Source organism: Haliotis rufescens, unplaced genomic scaffold (genome assembly GCF_023055435.1).
Source record: "Haliotis rufescens isolate VD_foot unplaced genomic scaffold, xgHalRufe1.0.p SCAF_18, whole genome shotgun sequence".
In the NCBI taxonomy this organism is placed as follows: domain Eukaryota; kingdom Metazoa; phylum Mollusca; class Gastropoda; order Lepetellida; family Haliotidae; genus Haliotis; species Haliotis rufescens.
In genome coordinates, this window is record NW_025963868.1 from 8028104 (window position 1) to 8050545 (window position 22442).

Genomic DNA, 22442 nt, shown 5'->3' on the forward strand with positions numbered 1-22442 from the left:
TGTTGTACTGCACGTATGGTGATGGTAGTGTGTGTCTGGTTGATGGTAGATGTTGTACTGCAGGTATGGTGATGGTACTGTGTGTCTGGTGGATGGTAGATGTTGTACTGCAGGTATGGTGATGGTACTGTGTGTCTGGATCATGGCAGGTGTTGTACTGCAGGTATGGTGAGACTGTTGTGTGTCTGGATCATGGTAGATGTTGTACTGCAGGTATGGTGAGGCTACTGTGTGTTGGGTTGATGGTAGATGTTGTACTGCAGGTATGGTGAGACTGTTGTGTGTCTGGTTGATGGTAGATGTTGTACTGCAGGTATGGTGATGGTACTTTGTGTCTGGTGGATGGTAGATGTTGTACTGCAGGTATGGTGATGGTACTGTGTGTCTGGTGGATGGTAGATGTTGTACTGCAGGTTTGATGAGACTGTTGTGTGATCAGTTAGTGGCCGGTGTTGTAATGCAGGTATGTCTAGGCTACTGTGTGTCTGGTGGATGGCAGATGTTGTACTGCAGGTTTTGCTAGGCTACTGTGTGTCTGGTGGATGACAGGTGTTGTACTGCAGGTTTGGTGAGACTGCTGTGTGTCTGGTTGATGGGAGGTGTTGTACTGCAGGTATGGTGAGACTGCTGTGTGTTCGGTGGATGGTAGATGTTGTACTGCAGGTATAGTGATGGTATTTAGTGTCTGGTGGATGGCAGATGTTGTACTGCAGGTATGGCGAGGCTACTGTGTGTCGGGTTGATAGTAGATGTTGTACTGCAGGTTTTGTGAGACTGCTGTGTGTCTGGTGAATGACAGGTTTTGTACTTGAGGTATGGTGAGACTACTGTGTGTCTTGTGGATGGCAGGTGATGTACTGCAGTGATGGTGAGACTGCTGTATGTCTGGTGGATTGCAGGTGTTGTACTGCAGGTATGGGTAGGCTACTGTGTGTCTGGTGGATGTTAGATGTTGTACTGCAGGTTTAGTGAGACTGCTGTGTGTCTGGTTGATGGCAGGTGTTGTACTGCAGGTATGGTGAGACTGTTGTGTGTTTAGTGGGTGGCAGGTGTTGTAATGCAGTTATGGTGATACTACTGTGTGTCGCGTTGATAGTAGATGTTGTACTGCAGGTTTAGTGAGACTGCTGTGTGTCTGGTGGTTGGCAGGTGTTGTACTGCAGTTATGGTGAGACTACTATGTGTCTGGATGATAGTAGATGTTCTACTAGAGGTATGGTGAGACTATTGTCTGTCTGGTTGATGGCAGGGGCTGTACTGCAGGTATGGTGAGACTACTGTGTGTCGCGTTGACTGTTGTGTGTCGGGATGTTTGTAGATAATGTACTGCAAGTATGGTAGGCTAATGTGTGTCCGTTGATGGTAGATGTTGTACTGCAGGTATGGTGATGCTAATATGTGTCCGTTGATGGTAGATGTTGTACTGCAGGTATGGTGAGGCTTCTGTGTGTCTGGTGGATGGAAGGTGTTGTTCTGCAGGTATGGTGAAACTGTTTTGTGTCTTGTTGGTGGCAGGTGTTTTGCTGCAGGTAAGGTGAGACTGATGTGTGTCTCGTGTACTGCAGTTATGGTGAGACTACTGTGTGTCTGGTTTATAGTAGATGTTCTACTAGAGGTATGGTGAGACTGTTGTGTGTCTGGTGGATGGTAGGTGTTGTACTGCAGGTATGGCGAGGCTACTGTGTGTCTGGTGGATGGCAGGTGTTGTACTGCAGGTATGGTGAGGCTTCTTTGTGTCTGGTTAACGGTAGATGTTGTACTGCACGTATGGTGATGGTAGTGTGTTTTCGTTTGATGGCAGATGTTGTACTGCTGGTATGGCGAAGCTGATGTGTGTCTGGTGGGTGTCAGGTGTTGTACCGCAGGTATTGTTAGACTGCTGTGTGTCTGGTGGATGGTAGATGTTGTACTGGAGGTATGGTGAGGCTATTGTGTGTCTGCTGGGTGGCAGGTGTTGTACTGCAGGTATTGTTAGACTGCTGTGTGTCTGGTGGATTGCAGGTGTTGTACTGCAGGTATAGTGAGGCTATTGTGTGTCTGGTGGATGGCAGGTGTTGTACTGCAGGTATGGTGAGGCTACTGTGTGTCTGGTGGATTGCAGGTGTTGTACTGCAGGTATGGTGAGGCTACTGTGTGTCTGGTGGATGGTAGATGTTGTACTGCAGGTATGGTGATGGTACTTTGTCTCTTGATGATGGTACATGTTGTGCTGCAGGTATGGGGATGGTACTGTATGTCTGGTTGATGGTAGATGTTCTAATGCAGGTATGGTGAGGCTAATGTGTGTCAGGTTGATGGTAGATGTTGAACTGCAGGTATGGTGAGGCTACTGTGTGTCGGGTTGATGGTCGATGTTGTACTGCAGGTATGGTGATGGTACTTTGTCTCTTGATGATGGTACATGTTGTGCTGCAGGTATGGGGATGGTACTGTATGTCTGGTTGATGGTAGATGTTCTAATGCAGGTATGGTGAGGCTAATGTGTGTCAGGTTGATGGCAGATGTTGAACTGCAGGTATAGTGAGGCTACTGTGTGTCGGGTTGATGGTCGATGTTGTACTGCAGGTATGGTGAGGCTACTGTGTGTCGGGTTGATGGTCGATGTTGTACGGCAGGTATGGTGAGGCTACTGTATGTCGGGTTGATGGTCGATGTTGTAATGCAGGTATGGTGAGGCTACTGTGTGTTGGGTTGATGGTAGATGTTCTAATGCAGGTATGGTGAGGCTACTGTGTGTTGGGTTGATGGTAGATGTTGTACTGCAGGTATGGTGAGGCTACTGTGTGTCGGGTTGATGGTAGATGTTGTAATGCAGGTATGGTGAGGCTACTGTGTTTCGGGTTGATGGGCGATGTTGTACTGCAGGTATGGTGATGGTACTTTGTGTCGGGTTGATGGTAGATGTTCTAATGCAGGTATGGTGAGGCTACTGTGTGTTGGGTTGATGGTAGATGTTGTAATGCAGGTATGGTGAGGCTACTGTGTGTCGGGTTGATGGTAGATGTTGTAATGCAGGTATGGTGAGGCTACTGTGTGTCGGGTTGATGGTAGATGTTGTACTGCAGGTATGGTGAGGCTACTGTGTGTCTGGTTGATGGTAGATGTTCTAATGCAGGTATGGTGAGACTGCTGTGTGTTGGGATGTTTGTAGATAATGTACTGCAAGTATGGTGAGGCTACTGTGTGTCGGGTTGATGGTAGATGTTGTACTGCAGGTATGGTGATGCTAATGTGTGTCCGTTGATGGTAGATGTTGTACTGCAGGTATGGTGATGGTACTTTGTGTATCGTTGATGGTAGATGTTGTACTGCAGGTATGTCAAGACTATTGTGTGTCTGGTGGATGGAAGGTGTTGTACTGAGGGTATGGTGATACTACTGAGTCTGGTTAATGGTAGATGTTGTTCTGCAGGTATGGTGAAACTGTTTTGTGTCTTGTTGGTGGAAGGTGTTTTGCTGCAGGTATGGTGAGACTGATGTGTGTCTCGTGTACTGCAGTTATGGAGAGACTACTGTGTGTCTGGTTTATAGTAGATGTTCTACTAGAGGTATGGTGAGACTGTTGTGTGTCTGGTGGATGGTAGGTGTTGTACTGCAGGTATGGCGAGGCTACTGTGTGTCTGGTGGATGGCAGGTGTTGTACTGCAGGTATGGTGAGGCTACTGTGTGTCTGGATTATAGTAGATGTTCTACTAGAGGTATGGTGAGACTGTTGTGTGTCTGGTGGATGGAAGGTGTTGTACTGCAGGTATGGCGAGGCTACTGTGTGTCTGGTGGATGGAAGGTGTTGTACTGCAGGTATGGCGAGGCTACTGTGTGTCTGGTGGATGACAGGTGTTGTACTGCAGGTATGGTGAGGCTTCTGTGTGTCTGGTTAACGGTAAAGGTTGTACTGCACGTATGGTGATGGTAGTGTGTTTTCGTTTGATGGCAGATGTTGTACTGCAGGTATGGCGAGGCTGATGTGTGTCTGGTGGGTGTCAGGTGTTGTACCGCAGATATTGTTAGACTGCTGTGTGTCTGGTGGATGGTAGGTGTTGTACTGGAGGTATGGCGAGGCTACTGTGTGCCTGATGGATGGTAGATGTTGTGCTGCAGGTATGGCAAGGCCACTGTGTGTCTGGTGGATGGCAGGTGGTGTACTGGAGGTATGGCGAGGCTACTGTGTGTCTTGTGGATGGTAGATGTTGTACTGCAGGTATGGTGAGGCTACTGTGTGTCTGGTGGATGGCAGGTTTTGTACTGCTTGTATGGTGAGACAGCTGTGTGTCTGTTGGATGGTAGATGTTGTACTGCAGGTATGGTGATGGTACTTTGTCCCTTGATGATTGTACATGTTGTGCTGCACGTATGGTGATGGTATGTATGTCTTGTTGATTGCAGGTGTTATACTGCTGGTATGATGATACTACTGTGTGTCTGGATAACGGTAGATGTTGTACGGCAGGTATGGGGATGGTAGCGTGTGTCGGGTTGATGGTAGATGTTGTACTGCAGATATGGTGAGGCTAGTGTGTGTCTGGTGGATGGTAGATGTTGTACTGCAGGTAGGGTGAGGCTAGTGTGTGTCTGGTGGATGGTAGATGTTGTACTGCAGATATGGTGAGGCTAGTGTGTGTCTGGTGGATGGTAGATGTTGTACTGCAGATATGGTGAGGCTAGTGTGTGTCTGGTGGATGGTAGATGTTGTACTGCAGATATGGTGAGGCTAGTGTATGTCTGGTGGATGGTAGATGTTGTACTGCAGGTATGGTGAGGCTAGTGTGTGTCTGGTGGATGGTAGATGTTGTACTGCAGGTATGGTGAGGCTAGTGTGTGTCTGGTGGATGGTAGATGTTGTACTGCAGATATGGTGAGGCTAGTGTGTGTCTGGTGGATGGTAGATGTTGTACTGCAGGTATGGTGAGGCTAGTGTGTGTCTGGTGGATGGTAGATGTTGTACTGCAGGTATGGTGAGGCTAGTGTGTGTCTGGTGGATGGTAGATGTTGTACTGCAGATATGGTGAGGCTAGTGTGTGTCTGGTGGATGGTAGATGTTGTACTGCAGGTATGGTGAGGCTAGTGTGTGTCTGGTGGATGGTAGATGTTGTACTGCAGATATGGTGAGGCTAGTGTGTGTCTGGTGGATGGTAGATGTTGTACTGCAGGTATGGCGAAGCTACAGTGTGTTTGGTTGATGGTAGATGTTGTACTGCAGGTATGGTGAGGCTAGTGTGTGTTTGGTTGATGGTAGATGTTGTACTGCAGGTATGGCGAGGCTACAGTGTGTTTGGTTGATGGTAGATGTTGTACTGCAGGTATGGTGAGGCTAGTGTGTGTTTGGTTGATGGTAGATGTTGTACTGCAGGTATGGCGAGGCTACAGTGTGTTTGGTTGATGGTAAATGTTGTACTGCAGGTATGGTGAGGCTACAGTGTGTTTGGTTGATGGTAGATGTTGTACTGCAGATATGGTGAGGCTAGTGTGTGTTTGGTTGATGGTAGATGTTGTACTGCAGGTATGGCGAGGCTACAGTGTGTTTGGTTGATGGTAGATGTTGTACTGCAGATATGGTGAGGCTAGTGTGTGTTTGGTTGATGGTAGATGTTGTACTGCAGGTATGGTGAGGCTAGTGTGTGTCTGGTTGATGGTAGATGTTGTACTGCAGGTATGGTGAGGCTAGTGTGTGTCTGGTGGATGGTAGATGTTGTACTGCAGATATGGTGAGGCTAGTGTGTATCTGGTGGATGGTAGATGTTGTACTGCAGGTAGGGTGAGATTGCTGTGTGTCTGGTTGATGGCTTGTAGTCGCGGCTCTCACATGATCTAAGCCCTTAAATGAAGTTGTTTGAGGAGCACTTGTCCACACCTGTTTCAGTTTGTATCAAGTATGGCCTACACACATGAAACTGTGTACTTCGCATATTATAAATACTCTATGTGCGACGCTTGCTTTCTGTTGTCTGACGGTAATAATGGAGGTAAACATCGAAACAAAGAGGAGCCACTGTACTGCAATTCGTCGTCTGCATTACATTATATTTTATAAATCCCGAGCTGCCTGACAAGGAAGAACAAATAAAACAGAAACTTCGGCACGTGGGAGATCTGCTTCCTGTCACATATCAAACAATCACTTAACATTCACACAAAAAGTAGTTCAATGTATGTTCACCGAATGTTGTTTCATAAGCCCTTCCCTCATTGTCAGTTTCGTGTTTTGACGTGATATTGAGGTCATGAATATATTTATGCCTGTGACATGATTCATTTTGGAAATGTAGTATTACTTAACAGGAAATTAAAAATATTTTATAACCCTTTCTACAACCATAATAAATCCACTAAAAGCAGAGTCGTTTGTACGATTCCGTCTAAATCATAAGAACATTGTTATAAATCACTTTCAAAAAGTGATCATATCAAATGTTCGCGAAATGAGCGCATCCTGTCCTAACGGTCACTTGGCCCCCGTCACAAACACATGCACGTGATGCATTATCCAGACATTTAGATTCAAAAGGTCGGCTTCCAATATCACTTGAACAAATATTTGTTGCTGATTAATGCTTGATGTTCAAATGACCTGTCAACATTTGCTTGTGTTCGGCAGCTGAATTACACTATCCATGCAGCAACACACGAATATTGTGTCATAAATTTATATTAGGAAGATAAGACATCAGTGAGTGAGTGAGTGAGTTGCGTTAAACGCCCCTTTTAACAGTATTCCAGTTATAACACGGTGTGTCAGCTTATGTGGGAGGCAAGCCCGAAGTGATGCAAGTCTCAGACTTTTACAATTTCGATGAAACGGGTTTGGAGCTAACAAACCTAGAAATGTAATCGGAGCGAACCGGGATTCGAACCCACAATCATAGGTTTCTGGCGTGCCCAAGGGACGTAACTCTGTACAGCAAATCGCGGTGCCTTAGACGACCGGGTTACCCATGCCCCTATATGAATCATTAATGTTAACGTTAAGATGCAATATTAATGTATTTACTTGTAATCTTATTATAAATAATTGTGATTGTTCTTAAATGCCACAAAATGCATTATTCCAGCTATACGACGGCGACCTGTAAATAACCGCACCAGACAATCGAGACACGAGACACGATGACAGGTATTCTACGATAACAATAAAAAATGCTTGATTTTTTTCTATTTGGTAAAAAAAGGCAATTTCATCCAATTGGTACCTCTTGTAAATGAAACCTTTTAAACCTAATCGCGATCTATCGATGGCCTGTGCATCGATACATATAACAATTGTTGTCGATTACCCATTACAATTTTGTAGACATTCGATATCAGAAAAATGTTTATCAAACAAAGAAATTGATTTGAGAAAACACCCTCACTAACCACTGTATCTAGGCCACATCATCATCATTCAAAACATGACCAGTCTCTCTCGTCCCGTCATCTGCATCTAAAATCAGAGTGTGTTCGTCGGCAATAGTTGTGTCAATAGAATCATTTACGCGAATCATTGTGTTAATTTTGAATATAAGTACAGATCGGGATTACCCTTATTTGGTCGATCCCCAGGATGTCTCCGTGGTCCGGTGGATAGCGAGAGTACCCAGAGAACTTTACCGAGAGATGCGTGTGAAGACTAGAACAAGTGCATATGTGTATCAAACACTTTATGTAATTCAGATTATGGCTTTTTTACATAAGTTTACATAAAGCTCTGAGAAGATCTCTTTCACGTGCTTAAGTAGACAGATATTTTTTTCTGGTTCGAGTAATGATTTATAAGATGAATAATCATCAAGGAAAGAATAATTGGTGATTTTGTAATAACGAAAGTACCCAGAGAACTTTACCGAGAGATTTGTGTAAAGACAAGAACAAGTTGGTATGCATACCAAACACTTTATGTAATTAAAAGTATACACTTTGTAGCTGTGTTATGATGCATCATTTCTAATTTGTGTAAACATGTGGCATTACAGGGATGAAGGCGTGAAGTCGTGTGTCCTGTCAGTTCTGTCCCCAAAACAATAGATTCGCAGCTAGAGCCTTGGTTGATTTTATTTATTTGTGTCATTACTTATCACAGAGCTCCCATTACTCATCAAAATCACTACTCATATTACTATCATCAAAGTCACTATCTGATAGAGGTATGTCACAGTCTTCTCCAAACGTGCTCAATTCCATGTTCTCAGCAGGTGCGTGTTGTTCTGCGTCTGTCACAGTAGGTGAAGCATCTGAGACACCAAGGCCACAATCCTCTGCTCCCCACATGGATGCATCAGGCGGGTTGTCAGATTCATTGGGCGAGTGAGCAGATACATCAGGTGGGTCGTCACACTGCATTTGAGGAACTGCTTGTGAATTTCTCCTTTTCATCAGCACGGTGGTTATGGCAATGAGCGTGAAGACAAATCCTGACACAAGGATCCCCGCAACGAGAAATGTTCTTTGATTAAGGATACCGCCTTGCTCATCTAGTTCGGTACTCCCTACAATGGACACGGAAATACGGTGATGACATAAGCTTTGTTTATCAACACCCTGACTAATATCATGGTTTATGAGCTTTTGAGAGAAAGAATTCGAGGGTCGGTCTGGTGATGAAAACCCAAGTTAAGCGGATCCTTACACTTCGAAAAAACACAACCATGCGGCAGTGGGCCACAAGGACGTCACAACTCAACGAGGAAATATTTGTAAAATGCAAGTGATAGTGATATTTCCATGAGTGGTTGCAAAACATAATCATACTTTCATTGGGGAAGTAATTGGATGAAACTGACGAATGTCTTCAGCATAACTGTTGTTGAATGAAACAATCTCTTGATGTCATCTGGTTTTTTTGCTTAAGAGTATTATGTGAACTTTATGCGCCAGGAAAGCCAGAAGCGATGCAGGTACGAGCTATTTACCACTAAGTTCAACATGTTAAAAATAAAACTATCCTTAATCATTCCTAAGTAATATTTAGAATTAAGTGAAAAGGTTAATGTTATTACTCACCCTCAGTTGCTTGACAAGGAAGAGTTTTATTGTATGTGCCACAAGTGAAGACCAAGTTGAAAGTAGTATTACTGACAGGGATTTGAACTGTTTTATTTTTCGTCTCAGTGACTGTCTCTGTGGTAACTTTAATGTCAGATCCTTCAGACACCAGCTTCATATTAACCGGTTCCGAACAGTAGTATCCGATGACATGGACAGCACGATCTCCCCCATCACAGGAAGGAGACGAATTTGTAGCACACGTGAGGAGGCATGACGGCTCTTCTGGAATGAGATATTCAAGGCATATTGAGTGAGTGAGTTTGATTTCACGCCGCTTTTAGCAATATTCCTGCAATATCACGGCGGGGGACACCAGAAATGGGCTTCTCACATTGTACCGATATCGGGAATCGAACCAGGGCCTTCAGTCTGACGAGCGAACGCTATAACCACTAGGCTACCCCACCGCCCTCAAGGCATACTTTATATATAAGCCATAACTACATAGTGTAATTGAATGTGACATAAAAACAAGTGACACTCGATCCATGGCCATTATGTTTCGTGTGATGTATCATGTTACTGACAGCGATCAGGTTACAGGATGGTGTGCAACATTTCAACTTTCCGGCCTGTGCTTGTGGTACTCCTGGAATTGTAAAGCTACTGTGATAGAATAATACTGAGTGAGTGAGTGAGTTGGGTTTAACGCCGCTATTAACATTATTCCAGTTATATCACGGCGTGTCAGCTTAATGTAATGTGGGAGGAAAGCCCGAAGTGATGCAGGTCTCAGACGTTTACCACTTCGGTGAAACCCACGAGCAGGCGTATGGTGCTGGCAAACCTAGAAACATAATCGGGGCGAACCGGGATTCGAACCCACAATCATAAGTTTCTGGCGTGCCCAAGGGACGCAACTCTACGCAGCAAATCGCGGTGCCTTAGACGACTGGGCCCCCCGTGCCCCCCGATAGAATAATACAATAATACGTCTTGATTGTCCGTTGCAATATGATCCGGTGAATATCATTACCCTTGATATTTCAACACTCACCAGCAACAAGTTAGGGGATGAAGTTCCCCATGGTTGAATAGGGCACAAGCAGCTTGAGTGATGATATATGATGGTTTGTTACGGGTGTTGACTTTACTTCATGTATCCTATCTTGGGGTACTTACTCACAACAGTGATCTTGCAGGATAGTGGAGACCAAGGATGGGTAGTACACTTCCATTGCCCAGCATGTGTTTGTTGTACTGCAGGTATGGTGAGGATACTGTGTGTCTGGTTGATGGTAGACGCCATGTAGTTGTCCATTGGTGTACATGATGAACTTGATAAACTGCAGATGGCGGCAACTTCACCTTGCGGTGTTGTATAGCCACGTGAAGTTGTATTACTTGGTGAGATGCACGTCAGATTAGCAGGAGAACCAAGATATCCGACATCTGGACAGACGAGTTCCGACATACCTTTATGAATATATAGTTAATGTATATACCCCTAAGTTTACATATCTGTATTTAATCTACCTTCAGTTGTTGGTCATCTAAAGCCTATTTTTAATACTGTGTTATTGACTAATGTATTTTTTCTTTTACATGTTCTCAACTAGTTTTAAATTGAATCTGTGATAATCTAGTTATAGTACTGTTCATCGTACAGGTTTTAATTCAGTCTTCTCGTCATGAAATGTCACCGATGTGACGTTACAATTTAACTCTGACGTATAAATCAGTTTATGGATGCATTGAACTGATTTGTATGTGTCATATAATGAATGCACAATGCCATTTAGAAAGTGTCAAAATGTAACAAATGTTATATTTGGGATCACACTTTCTTAGTAAAGTCCAGATTCTCGTACTTTTGGGGGGTTGAGTCCAGTCTAGGATTCGAATCCACATTTGACAGAGTGTGGAACCTAATCGCCAGCACACAAAGTTAGCGATCTAACCCACTCAGCCACCGATGCTTTCACGAAAATTAAAGTCCGACAACTGGTAGTCTAGATCAACGTAGATCATTTTTGTGGAGGCCTCGGAGGCTGACTCAACCCAAAAGGGGCCGCCTCCGTGGTCTAGTGGTAGAGCGTCCGCCCGGAGAGCGGAAGGTCCGGGGTTCGATCCCCAACCGCGTCATACCAAAAGACGTTAAAAGATGGTACTTGTTGTTACCCTGTCTGGCGCTCGGCATTAAGGGGCTAAAACAAGGACTGGTCGGCTCGGAGTCAGTATACTGTGTCTGAGTGGGGTATTCATGTTAAACTGCGGCATGGTATCTCAGTGAGCTAGCACTATAAATCGGCATCAGTCCGGACTAGTACAAGCAGCCACACAAACACACACACGTACATGCACGTCGCTATAGAAGTGCAATGGTCTTGGACGCGACGTTAAACACAATTTCACCTCACCAACCCCAAAGGAGTACGAGAATCTGTACCTTACTAAGAAAGTGTTATCCCAAATATAACATTTGTTACTTGTCATATAATAAGAAACAATTTATATCCGTTGTAGGTGATACATACGCAACTGAAGTATTTTCAATTTGTGGAAACATACCGTGTGACTCTGGTATTAGAAGCATCAGCACCAGCACGCACACAGCACACAAGGGGGCTGAGTCCATTGTCTGGCACATATGAATGAATGTGTACAGCGCCATGGATGTCATGGATGTTCCTTGAGCAATCCGTAGCTGACGCAGTTCCTTTGCTGTGGATTTGAAAGCTGAAAAATAGTGTTTTCACTCAGCGATAATAGTCCTTAAAGGATATAACACATGCTTGTTGTAGAAGCGACTAACGGATCGGATGGTCACTTTCGCTGCCTTGGTTATTGCATGTCCTTATAACCCAATTTCGAAGAGTGAGTGAGTGAGTTGGATTTAACGCCGCTTTTAACATTATTCCAGTTATAGCACGGCGTGTCAGCTTAATGTGGGAGGAAAGCCCGAGGTCTCAGACGTTTTCCACTTCGGAGAAACCCACGAACGGGATTCGAACCCACAATCACAGGTTTCTGGCTTGCCCAAGGGACGCAACTCTGTGCACAGCGAATCGCGGCGCCTTAGAGGACTGGGCCACCCGTGCCCCCAGGTGAGACAATAAGGATAGTGTGTGTTCTCTGATGGTTAAACAACTGAATTCATTATTTGTTGTACTGGTCGAATATTGAAAACAGCGATGTGAAACCAAACTCACTCACTCGCCTACTTCCTTACTTATTCATGGGCAGAGTTAAGCACAATTTAACGTCTCAATTGCCGGAACGCATTCTTTGAACACGAATACACTTCGACATGATATAAATCGTGGCTACCCACGAAGATCCATGCTCATGGCGTCAGTCAGTGAATAGGCTTGACAAGACTCGATGAATTACAGACCGCCGCCATATCGCTAACACACTGATAAGTCGGTACATACAGATGTAAATTGTGCGATCGGATATGAATCAAGAATATCTCTCAAACTGATACAGTCATTGTCTTATCTGAAACACAGCATTGCTCGAACCAAAGTATTGATCCATGTGACACACATATGTCGAATGTACAATTGATCAGTGTTCAGGGATTACTTTATACAAGTAAGGCAGCGTGTTACATACCTGTCTCACGTGTCTAGTCACCCATCACATTATAGTGATTTGAAATGAAACAGAAAGTTAAATCTGAGGTCAGTTATGAGAAGGATGAATATATTTTACAGTCATTTCTTTTTCCTCGTTACAAATATCTGAATATACAACTAAGGAAACAAAAATGATTTCAGAGTCAACGTTGATGATATGTTTGTAGAATACTTTCAATTACTTGTTAAGTAACATATAAACACCACGCTATTTAACACTGACCATCCTCTTTCTGTTTCTCCAATCAACTTGCGGGGGCACGGGTGGCCCAGTCGTCTTGGGCGCCGCTATTCGCTGTGCAGAGTTGCGTGCCTCGGGCACGCCAGAAACCTATGATTGTGGGTTCGAATCCCGGTTCGCCCCGATTATGTTTCTAGGTTTGTCAGCACCATACGCGTGCCTGTGGGTTTCACCGAAGTGGTAAACGTCTAAGACCTGCATCACTTCGGGCTTTCCTCCCACATTAAGCTGACACGCCGTGATATAACTGGAATACTGTTAAAGGCGGCATTATATCCAACTCACTCACTATTAGTCTATCACAGTAGCATCACCATTCCGGCAGCACCACAAGTAAAGGCCGGAGAGTTGAAATGTTGCACATCATCCAGTAACCTGATCGCTGTCAGTGGTCCTATTCACAACGCACAGGTCACAAATCAGGGGAAGATGAACAACGTCGGTCCCAGAGATTCCTCAGATGGGTGACCGCGTTTCGGCAGTTTGGCTCCTGAGAGTTCCTGGCGCTTTGGTCTTACCCCGCACTGAAGACCATGTAACACGTGTAGTGTTTCCTTGTGCGAAATGTGACTCTGCTCACCCAGCAGTGAATGGGTACCCGGTAGAATGAGATGTCAAAATGGTTGTTAACCTTCAAGCGCCTAACGGGCAACTTGTGTGTATACTCCCCATGGAGCTGGGAATGATTGTTCAGTGCACAATGATCCAGTTACCTGGAGTAATAATAGTGTCTTGAGCTTGTGGAAATATGCGCACTATATAAATGGGTAGTTTGTTGTTTAACGCCGCACTCAGCAATATTCCAGCTATATGACGGCGGTCTGTAAATAATCGAGTCTGGACAAGACAATCCAGTGATTCATATCATGAGCATCGATCCACGCAATTGGAACACGATGACATGCATCAACCAAGTCAGCGGGCCTAACCACCTCATCCCGTTAGTCGCCTCTTACGACAAGCATAGTCGCCTTTTACGGCAAGCATGAGTTGCTAGAGACCTATTCTACCACCCCCCCCCCCCCCCCCCCACACACACACACACACACCCCACACCCACCCACCCCCCACCCCCGATCTTCACGGGTTTCTAGTAGTAGTAGTAGTAGTAGTAGTAGTAGTAGTAGTAGTAGTAGCTGCACAAAACTACAGCCTTCTGCATTACCCAGATTGTCAGAAGGGCTGTATTCCTGGAAGCAAACCCGGGTACTCTCCCAATGTCAGGATCAAATTGGGAGGTACCAAACCTAAGGCACCGAGAACGATGGGGGGTCGGCAACTTATTCTTGGGATGCAAGCGTGACATTTCGAAAGCAAGGTCCGCATGTTTGCCATGTTTTTTCTTAATCTGGGCCGATTTGATATAGCACTTTGCTTGGTTGACACTCATTTCTGCACCGTGCTGCAGCAGTAGTAGTAGTAGTGGTGGTGGTAGTAGTAGTAGTAGTAGTAGTAGTAGTAGTGGTAGTAGTAGTAGTAATAGTAGTAGTAGTAGTAGTAGTAGTAGTAGTAGTAGTAGTAGTAGTAGTAGTAGTAGTAGTAGTAGTAATAGTAGTAGTAGTAGTGGTAGTGGTAGTAGTAGTAGTAATAGTAGTAGTAGTAGTAGTAGTAAGGTGTTGTGTTGGTCAAGTCTAACATATATCGACCAATGTACAGAGCTAGCTAGAGAGTATTACATTACTGTGTGCGTCATACTGATGAATGTCGAATTTGTGTATCAGTAGGATATACATATGTCTTGTTATTGTGCCTCAAAGTGAGAATGACCAATCAGAGAGCAGAACTACTGACCCCACATGAGCCCGTATACCGTCAGTAAAAATCCAAGATGGCCGTTACTGACCTAATATGAGACCGTATACGGTCAGTAACAGCCATCTTGGATTTTTCACCCACCTCACAAATTCTGGTACAGAAATATGTTATTCAACACTGTTTTGTATTTTAATATCATTAATTGTGATGAGCAAAGACATTATTTATTAAAGAAACCACGTTCGTGACTTGGTTTATAAAAAAAGCTTACAACAGAGATCACTTAGTTACAAATAGCAACGTCATAAAACATACTATAGGATGACGTCACAAACAAGAAACGTGACGCCAATGACGTCACAAAGCAACAGAATAGACAGCAGCCCGTCGTTAGGGGAGAGCGGACTGCTATCAAGTTACAGTGGCCCGCAGATTTCTGTAAACATGCGGACATTTTTATGCTAATTCTATCCATTTTAGCTATAGTACTTTAAACGTTCACATTTAGTGCATTATATATTGCATTGTTAACGTTTATGTTTACATTAAAGCGTTGTACCGGAAACATATGTACTGGTCCTGTCGGTTATACCGGTTGTAAGTGTCAAGTTTTCATTTTGACATGACATGTGCGACAAAGATACCAAATAGTGTAATATTTCCCTACTAACCTAATATGACACCGTATACGGCAACTGAAGACACCATACATGTAACTTATAGTATCATACACACTTCCTCTGTAATGTACACGTGTTGGGACCTCATTTAAACAGTGGCGTCATTAATACCATGGGCAATATCGTCAGATGCCATCTCCTTAACCATTTTATCGATTTCAGAATATTGATGCTAATTAATGATAAATAATGACACATGTACCTTTTCAAAAGCGATAATTGGGCATTTTAACAAACACAGGGCACCCAGAAGATGCCATTCTCTAGTGTTGATAGTTCCTCTAGGTTTTTATATGTCATTTCACATCAGCGATACTGCGATACCTCATGTTGAATTTCAAGCTGGTTTCACAGTAATTAATTTGACATTGTATAAAGGTAATCTTGCATTTGCATGACGGTGTTGCGTGAGACAAAATAATCAGATGTTCAGTCATGGAGTTGATGTAATGGCATAACGTTCTTTTTTTAGTCTACACAGTCCCCCATACTCTACTTTGCCGGGCATCTGCATCAAAACACAGCCTTGATTAGTTTCACAAAAACGCATGTTTGAACAATTGCAATAATGACTTATTTTTTTGTCACGCCAGCGCATCCCGTCAAGTTGAAAAGGCTGCGACTCAGATATTCCATGCTGAAGATAGCGTTGATCATTGTCTCAGGACACATGATAATTTCGATACACAGGTAAGTGTCGCTGTGCTACTTTCTACCTTCTTTGATATAAAGTAGACACAATGTATGGATAACATCTTCTTTAATACTGTAAAGGCGACGTTCGGTATAGATCCTTATACCGTTGTCAGGGGGCACGGGTGGCCCAGTCGTCTTAGGCGCCGCGATTCGCTGTGCAGAGTTGCGTCCTTTGGGCACGCCAGAAACCTATGATTGTGGGTTCGAATCCCGGTTCGCCCCGATTATGTTTCTAGGTTTGTCAGCACCATACCCGTGCTCGTGGGTTTCACCGAAGTGGTAAACGTCTGAGACCTGCATCACTTCGAGCTTTCCTCCCACATTAAGCTGACACGCCGTGATATAACTGGAATACTGTTAAAGGCGGCGTTAAACCCAACTCACTCACTCACTATACCGTTGTGAAGCAAGACTGACTGAGGAACATTCTACAGAATATTTCTAGTAGGTAGAGGATTAACAGTAGAGGAGTATCCTTCTGTTGTCATTCCTTACTCATGTTATCCCACTCATGTCTGTAATTGTCCTCTACTGTTAATCCTCCACCTACTATATATATTCTGTACTATGTCCCTCATTCAGTCTTGCTTGACAACGGTAAAAGGGCTTATACCGAAACGTCGCCTTTACAGTATCAAAGAAGTTGTTATCCATAAATTGTGTCTTCTTTGTCATCCGTCAACTTCTAAGCAATGCCTATCAAACCATTCATTTATATACAAGTATTGTTTATGACAGTATAAAGAGTCTTATGTCTGGAATTAATGTCTTGAAGTAATAATGAAAGGGAGTATTAACAGACTGACATGTACACATAGCTGCAAGCAGCAACGTCGGTCTCCCTGTGGTACTGAGACGCGTCCAGTTTGACATGCATGTCAGTCGTACGTGACAACGGTATAAGGATCTATACCGAAACGTCGTCTTAACAGTAATTAAAGAAGTTGTTATCCATAAATTGTGTTTACTTTGTCAATTTGGGTAGTCTATCATTTGCCGATACAGTCAACAAAAGCACAGAACTGATTTTTGAAGGAATTTAGTTTACTTGTCGTTAGGACATTTAGCCTTAATAAACAGCTTCCAGTTTTGGAAAACAAACTCTTATTTCTAAGGTGGAACCGGAAACTCTAATGGTTCAAGCACTAAATACAAGTGATTTGTACTTTTAGTTGTGATTATGTCACTGCAAGTGTGGGTAAACACATTCTTACTGCATACGAACTAAATCATATAAACTCCCCTGTATCTTAACTTATCACAGAGTTGCCAAAATGCTTAAATAACACCCCAAAAATAAACATTTCAAATAGTCTTCAATACCAAACGGCATCAGTTCATGAGGAGACTGATATCTGAGTAGAACGATTGGTTAATTATCTTATGGCGAAGTGAGGGTCGAGGTGGTGAAGGGAGGGTCCAGGTGGTGCAGGGAGGGTCCAGGTGGTGGAGGGAGGGTCCAGGTGGTGGAGGGAGGGTCCAGGTGGCGAAGGGAGGGTCCAGGTGGTGGAGGGAGGGTCCAGGTGGTGCAGGGAGGGTCCAGGTGGTGCAGGGAGGGTCCAGGTGGTGGAGGGAGGGTCCAGGTGGTGGTGGCAGGGTCCAGGTGGCGAAGGGAGGGTCCAGGTGGTGGAGGGAGGGTCCAGGTGGTGCAGGGAGGGTCCAGGTGGTGGAGGGAGGGTCCAGGTGGCGAAGGGAGGGTCCAGGTGGTGGAGGGAGGGTCCAGGTGGCGAAGGGAGGGTCCAGGTTGTGAAGGGAGGGTTCAGGTGGTGGAGGGAGGGTCCAGGTGGTGAAGGGAGGATCGAGGTGGGGAAGTTAGGGTCGAGGTGGTGAAGGGAAGGTCGAGGTGGTGAAGCGAGGGTCGAGGTGGTGAAGCGAGGGTCGAGTTGGTGAAGTGAGGGTCTATGTGGTGAAGTGAGGTTCTCTTGGGTGAAGTTAGGGTCTATGTTGTGAAGTGATTGTCTATGTTGTTTAGTGACGGTCAATGTGGTGACGTGAGGGTCTATGTGGTGAAGTGAGGGTCTATATGGTGAAGTGAGGGTCTCTGTGGTGAAGTGAGGGTCTCTGTGGTGAAGTGAGGGTCTCTGTGGTGAAGTGAGTGTCTGTGTGGTAAAGCGAGGTTTGAGGTGGTGAAGCGAGGGTCAATGTGGTGAAATGATTGTTTATGTGTTGAAGTGATGGTCTATGTGGTGAAGTGAGGGTCTATTTTGTGAAGCGAGGATCGCGGTGGTGAAGTGACGGTCGAGATGGTGAAGTAAGGGTCTATGTGGTGAAGCGAGGTTCTATGTTGTGAAGCGAGGGTCTAAGTGGTGAAGTGAGGGTCTATGTGGTGAAGTGAGGGTCTATGTGGTGAAGTGATGGTCCATGTGGTGTAGTGAGGGTCTATGTGGTGAAGTGAGGGTCAATGTGGTGAAGCGAGGGTCTATGTGGTGAAGTGAGGGTCTATGTGGTGAAGTGAGGATTTATATTGTGAAGTGAGGGTCTATGTGGTGATGTTAGGGTCTGTGTGGTAAAGCGAGGTTTGAGATGGTGAAGTGATGGTCTATGTGGTGAAGTGATGGTCTATGTGGTGAAGTGAGGGTCTATGTGGTGAAGTGAGGGTCTATGTGGTGAAGCGAGGATCGAGGTGGTGAAGAGAGGATTGTGCTGGTGGAGTGAGGTCGTGAAGGTGAATACGGTGAATACGGTGTGAAACGTGTAGGCGAGTTGTTTGTCAGTAGGCCTCCACTAACTTTGTACATTGGTTATGACGAAATGAAGTGTGAATGGACGTAAAAATTACATAAATCTGGGCCCCAATTACTGTGTGGCCTATGTCCGTAAGTGTACACAGCTTTTTCTACAATCATGTCGAGTGTACATTAGCCGACTCCGTATCGGGAGCTTCAGCTGATATCTAGTCAAGGGGAGCTAACTCCTCACCACATCTATACATTAAACAACACAGAATCGGATAATGTTTTGAATATGTTAGGAGGAATAATCCAACTGACTTACTCATTGCCTGTCTCCATGGTCTAGTTGATAGAGCGTATGACCGGGGAAGACAAGCCTCCTTCATCGATACCGACATACCGAATCCTGTTGGAAGGTGGATTCGCACTCAAACAACAGCAATAGTCTGAACTGGTATTGTGAGGGACGAGGTGATGAAGAGAGAGTCAAGTTGATGAAGTGTGGGTCACGTTGGTGAAGTGAAAGTTGTGGGGATGAATGGAGGGTCGCGGTGGTGACGTGAGGGTCGAGGAAGTAAAGTGGGGGTCGATGTGATGAGTGAGTGAGCATGTGTTTACGTCGCTTTTAGCAATATTCCAGTAAGATCACGGTGAGGGACACCAGAACTGGGCTTTACACATTGTACCCATGTCGGGAATCGAACCCGGGTCTTCGCCGTGACGACCGAAAGCTTTAACCACTAGGCTACCCGACCGCCCCCTTGATGTGGTGAAGTGAGGGATGAGGTGATGAAAGGTGTCAACAGCTCTTTCTACAATCATGGCGAGTCAGTATCGGGAGCTTCAGCTGATATCTAGTCAAGGGGAGGTAACTCCTCAGCACATCTATACATTAAACAACATAGAATCGAATAATGTTTTGAATATGTTTGAAGTAATAACCCAACTGACTTACTCAAATATCCCGTCTCCATGGCCTAGTGGATAGCGATATGGCTTGGGAACACGAGGTCGGGGTTCCTTCATCGATAGCGATATACCGAATCCAGTGAGAAGGTGGATTCGCACTGAACCTATATGCGCGCACACACACACACACACACATATGCACACACACACACACACACACACACACGCGCGCACGCAGGCACACACACACAGGCACACATACATACATACACGGAGGCATACACACACACATACATACATACACAGAGGCATACACACACAGAAGCATACACACACAGACAGAGGCATACACACACAGACAGAGGCACACACACACATACATGTACATACACAGGCATACACACACAGAGGCACACACACAGACAGAGGCACACACACATACATACATACACAGAGACATACACACACAGACAGAGGCACACACACACATACATACACAGAGGCATACACACACAGAGACACACACACAGACAGAGGCACACACACATTCATACATACACAGAGGCATACACACACAGAGGCATACACACGCAGACAGAGGCACACACACATTCATACACAGAGGCATACACACACACAGGCATACACACACAGACAGAGGCACACACACACACATTCATACATACACAGAGGCATACACACACAGAGGCACACAAACACAGACAGAGACACACACACATTCATACATACACAGAGGCATACACACACAGAGACAGAGGCACACACACACACATACATACATACATACATACATACATACATACATACATACATACATACATACATACATACATACATACATACACAGAGGCATACACACACAGAGGCACACACACAGACAGAGGCACACACATACATACATACATACATACATACATACATACATACATACATACATACATACATACATACATAGAGGCATACACACACAGAAGCATACACACACACAGAGGCATACACACAAACACACACACATGCATGCACGTCACTATATAAGTGCAATAATACCGAACGTGATATCAAATCCACTTTCGCCTCACCAACCACAATCACTATAGACTATATCCTCCAGTGGTCAGAATTTGCTCGGATCGGAGGTGAGATTGTGGAGTTTCATGTCACAAAACAACATTCCATTTACAGGCTCTGTGCAGGTCCTCATACAGAGAGTGCTGTGGATAGTTTATCTTGAAGACAGATGACGGAAATCATATTACTAATTATAAGCCTATTCATTGGCATTGCTATTAAGTAAGAGACTTCTTTCTATAGGCATTAAAACCTATTGTGGGGTTTTACTTTCCAGTCGGGTTAAATCTCATAAACATGGACGTTGTAATGTCCCTGGTATTTTATATAATGTCCTGGGTATTTTATTAATATAACTTCCGTTCAGATTGTAACATGTAATGAAATGTAAAATCAAATGACAAATATTTTCTTTATATTCCCGAGGATCGAACACGCAACCTTCATATCTGTAGCCCAGTGAGTGTACCACGAAGCTACAGAGGTGTTGATAAGCCTCACTGGTTTTTAAAATGTCCTTTTCAAGATCCGTACGCCAGCAACAGATATTTTACGCGCGTTTCCTAAGGTTCATGGAAAGTATGTTCGAAACATAAAAATGTTGATAAACGTTGTTTTAAGTTTCTTTTTTCGGTTTATAAGTATGGGGGTCGGGAAAAACCGCGGGAGTTTCGCCCCCTTGGTTTTTCCCTCTCCCCAGGGCATGCTCTATCTACCAAAACATCGGGAGCGTGTTTTCTCCAATACGTAAAAACCGCTGTGTAACAACGTATACAAAAGAACAGATAAAGAACGATTATTTCAACCACAAGCAAATGTAAACTGTAAACCCCGCCACCAATAGATAAGGCTAGAAGCTTAGTACCTGTATAGCCTCTTTCCACTTTTTACATCTTTACAGATGCTACACTATACAACCATACAGAACACCGATGTGACCCTGTAAAGGTATATAACTATAACTGTCAGACTGTAACTAGTGACGGACCAATGAATACCTGATACAAAACACTGAAACAGTATATACAAAGAAAATTACTTTATGATACTTTACTTCGCTACTTGGAGGTCAGTGGTCCTTGGTACACTAGGCAAAACAATTCTTCTCGACACGGTGAGAGGTTACATGATATAGCTTGAGAAATAATCACATCATGTATGGTATTGTGTCATGGGTTGAGTCGACATAAATGTTTCAAATACCTGAAACGCGTAATGAAAATGTAGCACGTTTCTGAGCATGGTGAACATTACAATTATTGAATATCAGAGTTTATACAAGCATATTCAAATTAAGGTTGATCCTAAACATCCTTTCATCTAAGGGAGCGGTCGGGTAGTCCAGTGGTAGTCATATATTTGGAAACACAACAGAAATGCATCAATACCAACTAGGCAGTAATTACCGACTTTTCACGTCATATATCACATGTCAGAACCATAACATAAATAATGACTGCGTTTGAATTCAAATGAAAAAGAATGGTAGGGGTACTGACAACTAATGCCAATGCAACGAAATAATATAACAAGTAGATAATGGCTGTCCTTTTATATACACAATAATAGGGTCACGGGTGGACCAGTCGTATTAGGCGTCGCGATTCGCTGTGCAGAGCTACGTCCCTTGGGCACCCCAGAAACCTATGATTGTGGGTTCGAATCCTAGCTCGCCCCAATTATGTTTCTAGGTTTGTCAGCACCATACCCGTGCTCGTGGGTTTCACCGAAGTGGTAAACGTCTGAGACCTGCATCACTTCGGGCTTTCCTCCCACATTAAGCTGACACGCCGTGATA

At 44.3% G+C, this 22442-nt stretch overlaps 1 protein-coding gene across 1 annotated transcript; it reads right to left on the reverse strand.

Moving 5' to 3' along the window:
* Positions 1-7976: 7976 nt before the first annotated feature.
* Positions 7977-19103, reverse strand: LOC124149682. Its single transcript, XM_046521413.2, has 5 exons — positions 18969-19103; positions 11530-11697; positions 10141-10434; positions 8974-9240; positions 7977-8459 (listed from the first exon to the last, which is right to left on the reverse strand). The coding sequence occupies exons 1-5, from the start codon at positions 19042-19044 to the stop codon at positions 8062-8064; spliced, it is 1203 nt and encodes a 400-aa protein (XP_046377369.2). The 5' UTR covers positions 19045-19103; the 3' UTR covers positions 7977-8061.
* Positions 19104-22442: the final 3339 nt, after the last annotated feature.